The sequence below is a fragment of the Nymphalis io genome, chromosome 2, assembly GCF_905147045.1.
Source record: "Nymphalis io chromosome 2, ilAglIoxx1.1, whole genome shotgun sequence".
NCBI lineage: Eukaryota > Metazoa > Arthropoda > Insecta > Lepidoptera > Nymphalidae > Nymphalis > Nymphalis io.
Window position 1 is genome coordinate 14789233 of NC_065889.1, and position 14676 is coordinate 14803908.

At 39.1% G+C, this 14676-nt stretch overlaps 1 protein-coding gene across 3 annotated transcripts; it reads left to right on the forward strand.

Annotated features, from left to right (window-relative positions):
• The first annotated feature begins 260 nt into the window (after nt 1-260).
• LOC126776334 (receptor-type guanylate cyclase gcy-12) lies at nt 261-10819 on the forward strand. 3 transcript variants are annotated; one of them, XM_050498792.1, is made up of 15 exons: nt 261-1026; nt 1447-1784; nt 1865-2224; nt 3874-5066; nt 5143-5260; nt 5440-5733; nt 5965-6120; nt 6199-6370; nt 6573-6713; nt 6792-6984; nt 7293-7557; nt 7711-7888; nt 8505-8647; nt 8721-8850; nt 10389-10819. In XM_050498792.1, exons 2-15 carry the CDS (start codon nt 1547-1549, stop codon nt 10594-10596), a joined length of 3789 nt encoding a protein of 1262 aa, XP_050354749.1. In that variant the 5' UTR covers nt 261-1026; nt 1447-1546; the 3' UTR covers nt 10597-10819. The 3 variants fall into 3 exon arrangements, with proteins under 3 accessions (XP_050354749.1, XP_050354757.1, XP_050354766.1); XM_050498800.1 differs by having other exon boundaries at nt 261-867; XM_050498809.1 differs by lacking the exons at nt 261-1026; nt 8505-8647; nt 8721-8850; nt 10389-10819 and having other exon boundaries at nt 1362-1784; nt 7694-7828.
• The last annotated feature ends 3857 nt before the right edge of the window (nt 10820-14676 follow it).

Here is a 14676-nt window from a genome sequence, read left to right on the forward strand (position 1 = left end):
ATAAATACAATTGTATGCGGGAGGCAGAAACCCAAACTAGGTTGCCCTGTAGTAAGGGTCTCCTGGCTCCCCCTATTGGGTTCGGAACTATTTATTTATTGAATTTTTTAGTAAATAGGAGAAAGACTAAAGCTCTTAATTTCAATATTAATTTCAAATTACCATGGATTTAAAACAAGTACATTAATCGTTATTAATATATAAAATATTTTGGTATTAAATAAAACAATAGTAAAGGAAAATAATAGTTTCATGATCTACACAGATAATAAACTAGCTGTGCCCGCGGTCTCACTAGCGTATAACTTAAAAAAATCACTGAGCAGACTTATAATATTTCAGTATATACACAATTTTTAGTTTTATTTTCGTGAAATAATAGTATTTATTCGGTTTTTGCCACACCCGGATCTAGATAGGGCAATATACAATTGGAATCATACATGAGAAAAACATCATTCCCTTAAATCTATTCCGACATACTTGAATGTCTTTCTCTGTACTTTATTTATTGACTTGTGACAAATCGGACACCCACGTATACGTAAGCATAAATAAAGCATAATTATGACGACTCAAATACACCGTTTATTTTCCGTAATATGCGTGCTACATTACATTACGCTGCTACGTACGTACGTACGTACGAAGACAGCACCAGCAGAGAAACTCGACTTAAACGTTCCTTAAGAAATGCGCAGACGCGATGAGGGTCGAGCGACCCCGCACTATCCCGAACGCTGCCGGTCGGCGGTCCCAGTAGCCGGCGATCCGGCGGCGCGACCTGCTGCCCAGCGTGTAGGTTCGCGCGCCTCTGACGGCCGACGAGGCCTCACGCCGCGAACTTTGCTATACAATGTTTCAGTGGTATCAGTAATGCGAAATCGCTCGTAACCAATTCCGATCCTTACGTAATAATAATTATTGTTGTGTGAAATACGCCTACGTTTTTATTTAAAGAATATATGTCTGAGCTTCCATACAACGTGTTGCGCGACCTACTTTCGCAGTCGAACTTATCGACTGGTAAATATATGTATGAGCACAAATTGGGAAGACGAATCATAATATCTCTTAATATTAGCACATACATTCATTCGACTACTCACACTCACTCACTCGATCACTCGAACGTGGTCATGGCTACAAGCAAAACTTTAATAGATTTTAGGCAATAAAAAATAAATAGTTATAAAAACTATAAATCATTATGGAAGTAATACCCATAATGGAAGGTTTTCCAAAGAATAATTATAATTATTATCTCAATACTCTCGTCATAAAAATTTGTACGCAAGTATGTAGATAAAAGCAGTAAAAAACAATAAAAATTACTCACAGTGTTTAGTATAATAAAATGTTTTATAATAAATATTTTTAATCGAAAAGATTAGTCATTAAATAAAGAGCACTGGATAGCTATTGATCAGCTTATTTACGGAACAGGAGACAGCTGTTTGATCCGACGCGGTCAGGCGAGCGAGTAATCTGTGCACCGGAGCGCGAGCGCGGTGGGCGCATGGCGGCGGTCACGTGACGCCGCGCCATGCGCGCCCGCTCGCCACTGTCGCTGTTGCTGGCTACGATCGCCGCTATCGCCGTCATCCGTGCGGTTCCCCGCCATGTCCCGGAGCCCACGTTTGCATCACTGCTGCTCGTAGCACAGTCTGGCTGTCAGATTGGGGACCCGTCCCTCTTTTCTCAAAAAAGTCTCGAACGCTATGCTGCTTCCATTACGCGCTATTCTAATATATCTCATCCATACCATCTTCTTAACTACGAAGGTAAATTATAGAGTGGATTTTTTTATTTTGTAGTATAATATGTTATTCTAATGCCTTTGAGTCGAAGTTTATCGTTATAGAAACTTGTGGCATAAACTGGGAAACTACGGTGACGCGCCGTGCCTTGGCGACACTTGGAGCAGGCGGTGGAGTAATCATATCGGGAAGACCGGGGACGACAGTGTGTAATAGTGTGTCTTTAGCAGCGCGAGCGCTACATCGTCCACAGCCGTCCAAGTGTAGCCACACGCATGCGCGTGGCGCCGCTGTAGTTCAGCTAGCTATGGACTTGCACTGGCGACGGGCATTGTTGTTACCAACAAGCGGTGTGAACGAGTGTTCAGTGGCACAATTGGAAGTCGAGAGGGCTCTCATTGCGGCAGGTGTGCTCGTGAAACACATTCTCACTAATGCCGAGGACTCCACGCTCCGCCCGCATGGTGAGTGCCTCTGAAATATTGTCATAATAATGTTTTCAAATTTCATTACAGCGCATATAAACCCCGAGAGTTTCATGTACAAATACAATCACAATATTTTTATATATTTCGTCGTATTAATTTGATTAGTAATTCTTTAATACTTGCAAATCAATTTTAGTTTCAAAGTTTTTTTTAGTCCACGTATTTAATGTTCAAAATTATGAAAGAGAATTAGGGCAAGAATTATGTTTATGATTGAATTTGAAAGCCGAATAGCCCAGTGGTTAGAACGGGTGAATTTTAACCGATAATCGTTGGCAAGGCAAGTCCAGGCAGGCATCACTGAATTTTCATGTGCTTAATTTGTGTTTATAATTGATTTCGTATTTGACAGTGAAGGGAAAAATCGTGAGGAAACCTGCATGTCATGTATCTAGTTTTACTGAAATTCTGTCACGTGTATTCCTTCAACCCACATTATAACAGCGTGCAGTGGAATAAGTTCCAAACTTTCTCATCAAATAAAATAGAGTAGGCCTTAGCCTAGCTGTGGGACATTTACAGGCTGTTAGTGTTAAATTTAAATTCTACAAATGCCAAGAGATCTCGCCACTGCCACCTCACGTGCATTATGCTTATTTCATATTATATTCTTTCTAATAAATCTTAAGAGGAATGAAATAATGGAGTAGGTACTCACACATTATATTATGTAAACTTCAAAACTGAAGTCTCATTAAAATAGGGGTGTGTGTTTGATTTTAACTTATCGAAGCGTCAATTGAAAAAATCAAAATAAATCCAGTGACTTAGCTGTAACAGACAGACAGAGCTTATAATATTAGTAAGTATTGATTAAATAAACACACCGTTATCCGCTTGCTTTACTGGACGTAAATGGAACTTCGTAATTAAGTAGTACGCTTTATGATAGTAATTACCTTGGAAAAGGGTCTCAAGTATAAAAAACTGTAACTTTACTAAAATTCTTGCGAGCTTGAGTTATAATATATTATGTTAAAACTTTTAAGTAGCGGGGAGCCTAATTCTCCTCATGGGAGTTGTTTTTCATAAAACTTGTCAGAAAATATCTAAGTAGATACTAAGGGTAACGTGTTTACCGTAAGTTATAGATGTAGTTAAAAACGAGGGGAAAATTAGTTTTGTTCAATCAAATTAAGTAGAAATAATATTAGTGCATGTCTTCTTATAAAACATATCACGTATGTCGGTACAACTCAATAGTTGTTAAAAATTTTTCTTGAGCTGTTCTAGTTTCCTTTTGTATTTCACACCGATATAAAAATCGAATTTTATTTTCACCCTGAAACGAAATGATAACTCAAATACCACATTATGCATTTTTTAAACATTATGGTCTTGGTAGTTGCATTGTTTTAGATATTTTTTTCGTATCACTTGTATTTATCATAATTGCTGTGCGATTCAAAGGGAAAATTCGGCAAGTATTTGGGACCAATCTACACGGTCTAGATTTGTACACTTTATTTCTAAAATATAAAACAAAATTTTAATTTTTCCAAGGCAATAACTCTGGTAATAGACCAGTTTTGCTGAAAGTTTTAAAAAATCCAGTTATTGGATTATTTTGTAATATATATATATACAAGTTAAACTTATTACATAGTAGTGTTTTTATTTTTTAGTGATTATCCTTTGCGATTTATCTATAAATGAATTGAATTTGGCGGGAAATTTAAATGATACGGAAATATTGATATTACGCGTGGACGATTCGAGAATACTCAAGGTTTCTGATTCGACGGACGAGATAAAAAGCAAAAATGAACAAAATTTTCAAATAAAATCACCACCAACTTCGAACATGATATTATCAGAATTTTTATCAGATTATTTTGATTCTTCTCAAAAAATTAACTTACCAAGGCCGATATCTTATAATTCAAATGAACTGTATTCTTTGCCTGCAAAACAAATCAAATCTTTGAAGCGAAGCGTTCCACGTCGCACAATACTATTGGAAAAGCTAAATTCGCTCAATCTAACGAGCACAAACAGAAGTAAGTTTAATAATAGTTTGCATTCAAAAATGGAAAACATAAGTTTCCTCCAAAAACGAGATTCAGAAGATATAAACACTGATTATATCAATTCACATCTAAAGAGCTTAGAGCTGGCAATAAGTGATCGTTTATTAGTACTCACTGACGACGTTACAAAAATCATATCAACAAGTCAAACTATGTATCATGAAGTTCTTGAAGCTACTTTAACACATTTAGAAGCAGAACGTAAGAGGCTGCAGTACACTACTGACGAGTTTTTCTTATATAAAAGTGTCATTTTTAACACAAGTGTTATATGGAGGCGTGTTGCGAAATTGACAGCTTTGTCGGAAAGATCAGTTGTTTCATCCAACGAATGGACTACAAAAGTTGCCGTGGACTTACCTGGCGAGCTAGAACTAAAAAACTGGAGTAGAACACGCAATCAAAAGTTTGAGGAGTTGAAAATAATGAATAGAATGGAAATAACACAGTTAGTTGTTGTAATGCTTTGTGTCGCATGTACACTTTTAGGTGCACTGACGATAGGCGCATTTTACGTGAGACGCAAATCTATTCGACATATGCCAAGAAGACCACGAGTGGTTCCTCTTCTCGCTTCTGCTGATTTCCAGTTCCCAGCTGATGAACGTCGTCGGGTAGGTGAAGGTATGGAAACCATGCTTTCGTGGCTTCAACAATTTCATGAATTCGGTGGCTCGGAACCAGAACGTCCAGATTTACTAAAAAGGCCAGAGCCCCTTGTTCAATCAGCCCCATCTTCCACTTGCAGTGTCACACGACTTGCACCTGATAGCCGTACCAGGTACAAGGTATGATTGTTATTCAAGATATACATTTTTCAGCGATCTTTTATATTTAACTATATTGAGTGTTTTATACTTTTAGGGTGATCCTGTCCACATGAAATACTTACCCGCTTCGACGCTTGAGTTACGTCGTAAAACTATTGATGTATTGCTTTTGATGCAAAGTCTGCGACATGAGAATTTGAACCCTTTTATTGGTACGTAATATTTTTTAAATTGTACGCAATAAATTAATTTCTTAATGGTCAATCGTTTTTATAAATGCATAAAGTTGTATCTGTAATTAAAAATAAATGTATCTAAAATTGCATTGCATCGCTTTAACACGATATGCTTATATAACACGATATGATTATATATAAGATTGTTCACTTAGGTTGCTTAACGGAAATCCGGCCCGCATTGGTATTCGAAGCATGTGGACGTGGTTCATTGGAGGATGTACTGGTAGCTGATGATATCCGGCTCGACTGGACTTTTCGGCTCTCTCTGCTCACTGATTTAGTGCGCGGCATGCGCTACTTGCATACTTCGCCTTTGCGCGTGCACGCACGTCTCTCCTCGCGAAACTGCGTCGTTGATTCTCGTTGGGTTCTACGCATTACTGACTATGGCCTGCCTTCATTCACCTCCGCTCAGTCACTGCCTTATCCTCCTCGATCTGCTAGGGGTTAGTACCTTAATGTTAATAATGGTTTCTAAAGTGATTCTTTGTACCTTATGTTGCAGTCCACTTTTGCAAGCACGGATTGTTGTTTTATTAGGTACATCATAACTTGCAGACATTATATTTTAATTACATTAATTTTATATATTAATCAATAAATTGAACCTCCATAACTTTTGGTTTTTTGAGATTCCGTTGTGAGTGATTTATTGTAAAACTATTTGTCTTGCTTAGATTTGTTGTGGACAGCTCCAGAGATTCTTCGCGAAACCAGCTCAGAGACGGTTCCGGGTGGTACGCAGGCGGGTGATGTTTTCTCATTTGCTATAATTATGCAGGAAGTTCTAGTTCGTGGCGAACCTTATTGTATGTTATCTCTTACACCTGAAGGTAAGAAATGCTAGACAGATAATAAAATATTTAAATATAATATAAGGAAAATGTTTAACCTAATGTAAACGCTTCCAGAGATAGTGGACAAGTTAATACACGCACCACCGCTGATTCGGCCGTCAGTCTCCATGAGTGCTGCCCCGCCCGAAGCCGTAAGCGTAATGCGACAATGTTGGAGTGAACAGCCCGACTTACGGCCTGATTTCATTCGACTGTACGAAGTTTTTCGTCATATGCATCGAGGGCGGTAAAATACTCTAAATTACTATACATTTAGTAGAATACCTTAACCCAGTGCAGGTATCCAACGCTATTTTGTATGTTTTTTCAAATCTTTTAATTATCATATTCAATATTTGAATTCTATCAGAATATGACATAACATATTTTACAAGAAAAGAGTCGTGGTAGAATGTATAACAATGTCAAAAATGTTAATTTATTCACAGAAAAGTAAACATAGTTGATTCTATGTTTGAAATGTTAGAAAAGTATAGCAATAATTTAGAAGAGTTGATTAAGGATCGGACTGAGCAACTTGATATGGAAAAAAAGAAAACCGAGCAACTGCTTAACAGAATGTTGCCAAGGTAATGGTTTGTCACTTTGCAGCATTCGAACTGAAAATTATTCTTGACCATATATAACAGACTTATAAACGGGCACAGATCAGTAGCAGAGCGTTTGATGCTGGGACTCCGTGTAGAGCCCGAGGAGTTCGAGGAGGTGTCGATATACTTCAGCGACATCGTGGGATTCACGTCGCTCGCTGCGCGGTCCACACCCGTGCAAGTAGTAGACCTGCTGAACGACCTCTACACGACTTTTGACGCAGCAATAGAGCAGTACCGGGTCTATAAGGTATGATAATACGTAATGTTATGTATGTAACACAGTAATATGGACAATTTTTTATGTAAATAAAGAATGGATTTTAATTAGTAAATACTATTTTTTATTTGTTGCGTGTGATTGGTAAGTATACATGTTTAACTGATATTGTTTATAGTTTTAAGCGAACGACCGACGCTAGCGAACGAAGGGTAAATTTATTTGAGATAATTTAAGTTTTTTGAAGTTTTTTAAATTTCAAATTATTACACATACAGTAAAACTTTTGGCTAATCAGACACTGATAAGATATCCATTTAACTTGTAACTGTTTACAGGTGGAGACCATAGGCGACGCTTATATGGTAGTCGGTGGGCTACCTATTCGTTGTAGCGACCACGCGGAGAACGTGGCCACGATGGCTCTGCACTTGTTGCATCTAGCAGGACGCTTTCGTATCCGCCACTTGCCCGTCACGCCGTTGCATCTGCGTATCGGTTTGCACACGGGTGCGTGTTGCGCAGGCGTGGTCGGTCTCACTATGCCGCGCTATTGTCTGTTCGGCGATACTGTCAACACCGCCTCTCGTATGGAGTCCACAGGTTTGTGCTATGCGTATCTTGCTCGATTTATAATTCTTTATTTCGTTCGCTATTTACGATCGAATCTGTTACTCGTTGTCACCCTTGTTTTGTTATTAATTTTCTCTACTGGAATTGCCTCATTAATTTTGACCAGGAATATAATGGACACAGGAGCAGCGTGGCGCATTCAAGTGTCGTCGACGACCGCAGAGCGACTAGTCGCGGCGGGGGGATACCGCCTGCGCTCGCGCGGCCTGACGCAGATCAAGGGGAAAGGTGCCATGCACACCTATTGGCTGCTCGGAAAAGATGGTTTCGATAAGTCTTTACCGACACCGCCACCGCTCGAGTAAGTTATATCCGGTCTAGCGACTTACAAAATACACGATTAGTGTATTTTGTTAGTCGCTATACCGGCAATTTGTACAATCGCAATTTATTAATATGAACTACTTTTTTGTAATATAATGATGTTGTAAATCTATATCTATAAAAATAAATAAAATTGAAGTGTCTGTCTGTGATTTCAAAATTACTGCCTTTTTTGAAGTTAATATGGCTATTTGCGAGTTATCAAACCAAAACATTATTTCATTTTTATTTTCGTCTGTCTGTTTGTCCGGGTTAATCTTTGAAAGGGTTAAAATTAAAAATTGAAATAAGTGAATTTTTATAAGAAGTATTCCAAGGTTCCGTTTAGTCTTTTTAGCGTGACTCAACTGTGAATAATTAATATAAAGAGTTCTCAAACTAAACGAAAGTTCTATGATTGTTGCGGATATTCAGTAATATTGTCTTTTATAAAACGGAATTATAAAAAACTCATCACAGACAGAGCAGACTGTGAGACAAGTACTTACAAGTACAGTACAAAATATTTACTTAAGAAATATATATGAAATACGAATATACTTAACCTACACTAAAAAATGTTATGTTATTATTTTAAACGAATGCCGATTCAGGTCTGAAGAAGTCTTGTTCGAGGCGGAAAGTGAAAATGATATCGAAACGTGCGATTTATCCACCGCAATCGATAAAAAATCTTCAGCGTCACAATCCGTCGAACGACAGCGGTCGGACCCGTCTCCTACTGTTGATAAATTTTGTTAGTATCTTCGATTAAATAATTTATTAATCAAAATGAATGGATCTATAAATACCTTTCCAAAAATTTGCAGCCTGGCAACGCTCCGGTGCAGTTTCAGCGGAGAGTAGTCCCCCGCCGCCCTCTCTACCGCGCTGTCGCTATTTACGCTCATCTGTCTCTACGGTCGCTAGCCTTCTCGACACTCCGAGGCTCTCTGATCGGTAAAACTAAAAACGAAGACTTTTTATTTTAAAAAAAATCTATGGATGAATCGTTCAACAATTTTCGAAAGGGTAAAGTTTTGATAGAAATTTCATTGTAGTATTTTAAATATCAGTAATTTAAGTATTAAAGTTAACCCTTATGTACTTGGATTTTTTTCAGCGTCTTGAAAAAAAACGTGTATGATTGGTACATGTTTATTTTTTTTACATATTTTTAACAAAGTATTTTGTTGATTCTGTCTATTAATACAGTTCATTTAAATATATATCGATATTAACAGCTTAAATAAAGGAATATAACGAAAAAAGGTACAAATATTAAAATACAAACAAAAGCCTATACTCTAATAAATATTTTTAATAAAAAAGTTCAAATCGAAAATAGTAATAACTATTGCTTTAAGCCGCGCCTCGCGACTTCCCGGTCAGTAAGGCGCAGGCGGCACACGACTTTGTCCGTACATGTCAATGAAGCAATATTTTGAAAAGTTATTGCGTTGTTGTTAGAAAGGTTTTTTTTAAATGACAATCAATTAAAACTTGTTTACCTAAACCTTTCTATCAGCCAATAATAATAATGATTTACGACTTAAGGGCTGCATCAGCTGAACTTCTCTACAGATTCCTAATCACGTAAAAGTTTGAAAGATATTGGAGTTTTCAAAATATGACTTTAAATACAAGTATTTATTGTTAATCGCTTTTACACATATTTAAAATAAAATATTATATTTATGACTTGGTCAAAGTGAAATCATCTCTTGTCGTATATACGTTTTGACACGTATATACGACTTACCGAGGAGACCAGGATCTCGACTTTTTATAAAAAGTCGAGATGGCCCTGTGGTAAGAACGCGTGAATCTTAACCGATGATCGTGGGTTCAAACCCGGGCAAGTACCACTGAATTTTCATGTGCTTAATTTGTGATTATAATTCATCTCGTGCTTTACGGTGAAGGAAAACATCGTGAGGAAACCTGCATGTGTCTAATTTCACTGAAATTCTGCCACATGTGAATTCTACCAACCCGCATTGGAGCAGCGTGGTGGAATAAGCTCCAAATCTTCTCCTCAAAAAGAGGAGAGGAGGCCTTTAGCCCAGCAGTGGGACATTCACAGGCTGTTACGGATTATATTTATATATAGCTAAGCCTTAACTCCCACGATGTCTATAAGGCGGAATATAGAGGATTCAAATATGATTGTTGATTATGCGATAGAAAAGTTAATTATTTTGTAAATAGATTGAAGAAATTGCCTCGTTGGTCTAGTGGCTAGATATAAGGCCGCTGATGACGAGGTACTGGGTTCAAATCCCAAGTCGGGCCAATAAAAAGTTATTGAGATTTTTAATCGAAGATTCTCAGTAGCAGCCCGGAGGTGCACTATAATATGTCCTGCACAGTTGGCTAATCTCTCTTGAGACTTGCCGGCGTGGCTGAAATCGGACAGGATCATTATTTTGTAAATAGAAATATTTTATATTAGTGATATCATTGGTTAAATAACTGAAGGCCGTATCATTTCATAGATGGGCTTCGTCAGGAGCACGTACTTTACGGAGACAATGGTCGTTAGAGCGTGGCGACGCGTTGGCAGCGGCAGCAGCCGAGACACCTGCCGCGGCCCCCGTCCCGCATGTGGAGCCGCTGGCCCTGCGCGCGCCGCCCACGCGGCCGCCGCTGGCGCGCTACCGCACTCGCCGCGACACGTCCACGCTCGACGTCTCCGACCGGTAGCCGCGGCCGCGAGGCAGCTCGGATCTTCCACAGCCCTCTCCCCGACAATAATTTTCGTAGTCGAGCTCAAGCCACTCGATGTCTTTCATCTTCCCTTTTTAGGTATTATGAATGTTGTGATCGAGTAGAAATATAGACTTAATTTATTTCGAAAAATATTTTTATTACGAGCCTTCGATTAAAATATCCATTTATCTCGGATAAAATTAATTATTTTTTAATATTTTCAGTAAGAATAAATCTTTTATCTTTGCACCGTATTTTATTTCCAACCTTCAATCAATTTAAGATTTTACTTTTTTTTAAGACAGCTTAATACATAATATAATATAAAGCCGAGATGGCCTAGTGGTAAGAACGCGTGAATCTTAACCGATGATCGTGGGTTCAAACCCGGGCAAGCATCTCTGAATTTTCATGTGCTTAATTTGTGTTTATAATTCATCTCGTGCTTAACGGTGAAGGAAAACATCGTGAGGAAACCTGCATGTGTCTAATTTCATTGAAATTCTGCCACATGTGAATTCTACCAACCCGCATTGGAGCAGCGTGGTAGAATAAGCTCCAAAACCTTCTCCTCAAAAGGGAGAGGAGGCCTTAGCCCAGCAGTGGGACATTAACAGGCTGTTACTGTAATACATAATAGAAATATATAATAGCTATCTTTAATATAATCTTTAAAAATAATTGTATTTTTTTTGCTAAGTTACCTTTCACACTGGCATTTAAGTTTCAGTAATAGTTTAACTGTGCTAATTAAAAAAATGAGAAATGACGCTAAAAAAATCGATGTTTTAAAAAGAATTATTTAAAACTAAAAAGACAGCTCTATTTGTGATTGCGAGGTGAAGGTTCAATTAATCACATATTTTTTAATTGTTCTAAGCTCCAAGATACTCTATACAAATATCTTTCCTCTGACATCCAACGTCCTGTAAACATGAAATTTCTTTTGAAATTACATTACTTTACCATTTATTAAATATTTAATTGAATTTATTGTAAGAAAAAAAATTATAATAATTATTATATTTTTATATTATTTATATGTTGTGTGCAAATAGTTTACAATTATTCTTATTAGTGATCGAAGGTTATGGAGATGAACTGAGGCCCTAGCCAAGTTACTTTCGTTTCATATCGAGTCTCTTTCTACAATTTTTAACGCCTCGGCATAAGCGATTTTAGAAAACGATAAGTTGTTAGTCAATTTGACACGACCGAGTCGATCGCTTATTCTACAATGTATGTACTTAAAAAAAAACCTACACTTTCTATGGTGAGCGTATGGTCTATGGTGAGCGTTCTTACAAACGTCAAACTAACGTCAAAGTCGCAGTTGTGTATTTTGTGCGCGAGTGGAACTCTTGTTTGAATTGAAGTTGGAAGAATATTTGTTTAAGTGTTAAAAAAGTAAATGAAATAGGGTGGATTCTTCTTGTAATTTGTTTATAACAATATCACAGTGCGGAATGTAAATTTAAAAATTACTGTGACTCGAAATTTTATGTTATTATCCTAATTAAGGACGAAAGATACCTTTTTTTTTTTTTTTTTTTTTTTTTTTTCGAGGAGGAAAGGCATTTACGCCTGCCGCCCGGACACGACCGGGGCGGGTATGTGGGACTCACGGGGCAGAAGGCCATCGTCCTACCCACTAAAACCTCCTCGTTTCCTTCTCACCGCATGGTGGCGGGGTTACGGGAACGCGTTAGCACACCACCGCGACCCCACCTGCGGCCGTCGCTTTGGGTGAGCGACCCACCTGTTGTTTTTTATTGAGGTTTTCTCCTCTCGACCCGGCCGGTGAAGGCAAGGCCCTCGGTCCCACCACAGGCTGGCGCCTGGATGGGGAAACGAGTTCGAGAAGGCGGTGACCGAAGTCTGTCCGCCTAGCATCGACACCGAAACTGGACGAACCCGCCTCTCCCTCCTCCTCTACTCCTCTACTCCTGTCTCCGGCAGCCCGAAAGGACTCCGGAGACCAACTCCTCCTCTCTCTCTGTCCGGCGGCCCAAAAGGACCCCGGAGTCCTCCTATTTGCCACGGAGCCGCTCGCTGGTCAACTCTGCGCAACAGAGAAGTCCCAGGAGTGGCCCGCGACACTTCCGCCGCGTCAGTCTCAGCCGCGATCGACAAGCATTCCGGAAAAACATCGGATTGCTGGTCGACCCCGTTGCCCAGGGTGCACCACGTGGAGGTGACTGACATGCACCCCAGGACGAAAGATACCTTACCTAATACCTTACCTAGAGATATTGCTCACACTTCCTAGAACAAAACAAAATCCAACGTCTCCGACACCAGGAGAATATTTAATCACGGAGTGGAACTTTCGGCAAGCAGATCTCCATAGCTTGTACGTTGATATTGCTAATATTGACAGGACCGACTTACTTGAAAAACATCATTTAAATTTAGACTTAACCGTAGATATGCTATATAATAAACTTAATAGTGTTATTAGTACACACGTTCCTACAAGAACAATAGTCAAAAGTAATAAATATAATTACCCAAAATGGTATACCAAAGAAATAATATATTATATAAAATTAAAATATTTTAATCTAAAAAAAAAAAAGTTTAAGTGTTATGATTTGGAGTTTAATAGGGAACTTTTTAAATACTATAGAACTAAAGTCTAGGTAAAGGATCTTATAAATATAGAATTTAAAAATTATATATCTAGGGTTGAAAACAATATATATATAGAACCATCAAGTTTTTGGCAATTTGTAAAGGAAAAACGTAAAACTAGGCAGCAGATAAAAACATATACTTATAAGAATAAAGCTGTAGAAGGGCAGAAAGCTATTGATTCATTTGCTAAATATTTCAGTTCTGTGTTTCATGATTCTTCTCCTCTGTTAGACGTAAAGATAGCCGAGGCAGAGGCTAATCGCTTTGGTTGTCAATCTACGGTAACCATCGAAAAAGTGACAGTTGCTGAACTCGGATTTGCAATACGGCGACTAAAAGCTTCAACTGCTTTTGGTCCTGACAACATACCTTCCTTTCTAGTAAAAGATTGCTTGTCAGCTTTGGAAGTGCCGTTACTTCATATATATAATCTTTCAATTAAACAATGTTTATACCCTAGCAAGTGGAAAGTGTCCCGAGTAACACCTATTCCAAAATCGGGCTCGTCCACGGATATAACAAATTATAGACCAATCGCTGTTCTTTGTGTATTTGGAAAGATATTTGAATCGATTCTTAATAACATCATTTATATACAAATAAAGGGGCAATTGAGTGATTGCCAGCATGGGTTTCGTCCTGGACGCTCCACATTGACTAATCATACAGAATTTTTAGATTATATAAGTACTAAAGTTAAGTCTGGTTGTCAAGTAGATGCCGCCTACTTTGATTTCAAAAAAGCCTTCGATCTTGTAGATAATTATGTACTTTTAAACAAATTTGCTTTATTAGGATTTTCAACTTCGCTCTTAGAATTGATGGCTCACTTTTTAAAAAATCGAAGACAGTTTGTTAAGCTAGACGGGTATAAATCGGAAGAGTATTATACACGATCAGGGGTTAGTCAAGGTAGTACCTTGGGTGTGGATACGGCGGAACACACGCGCGTAGAGTGCCCGGCTTGGGCGGAGCCTCGCGCGGTCCTATCCACGGCTGTAGGTGGGGACCTGTCGCTTCCGGCCGTCGTCGAGAAGATGGCCGGAAGCGAAGAGATCTGGGCGGCAGTGTCACGGTTCAGCGCATGTGTCATGTCGCAAAAGGAGGAGGCAGAGCGGGAGCGGGAGGACGACGTGGACTCGCTCCCGCAACGAAGAAGGAGACCTCTTCGACGGCGACGTGCCTTCGCAGGCCGGACGCTGCCGCAGAGTTAAGGTGTGGTTGGCGGCGGAGCCAGTTTGTTGATCCGCCGCGGGGCTTCAAGCTCTGACGCCCAGCCTCCAGTGGCGGACTCGGGGGAGTCCGTCACGTAACAGGACGGAGGCACAGAGAGGAGGGAGGCGCGCCCCTAACATCCTGGCGCGCTCTCGAGATGGGTCGCCTTATGGCGACGACCGCTGGCGGGGTTGCGGTTGTAAGTCACAACGTTCCCGTGAC

Coding starts and splice junctions, on each gene's coding strand:
- LOC126776334 (XM_050498792.1), top strand. CDS start 1,547: ATGCGCGCCCGCTCGCCACTGTCGCTGTTGCTGGCTACGATCGCCGCT. Junction 6,121..6,198: donor GTTATCTCTTACACCTGAAG/GTAAGAAATGCT, acceptor AAACGCTTCCAG/AGATAGTGGACAAGTTAATA. Junction 6,371..6,572: donor CGTCATATGCATCGAGGGCG/GTAAAATACTCT, acceptor ATTTATTCACAG/AAAAGTAAACATAGTTGATT.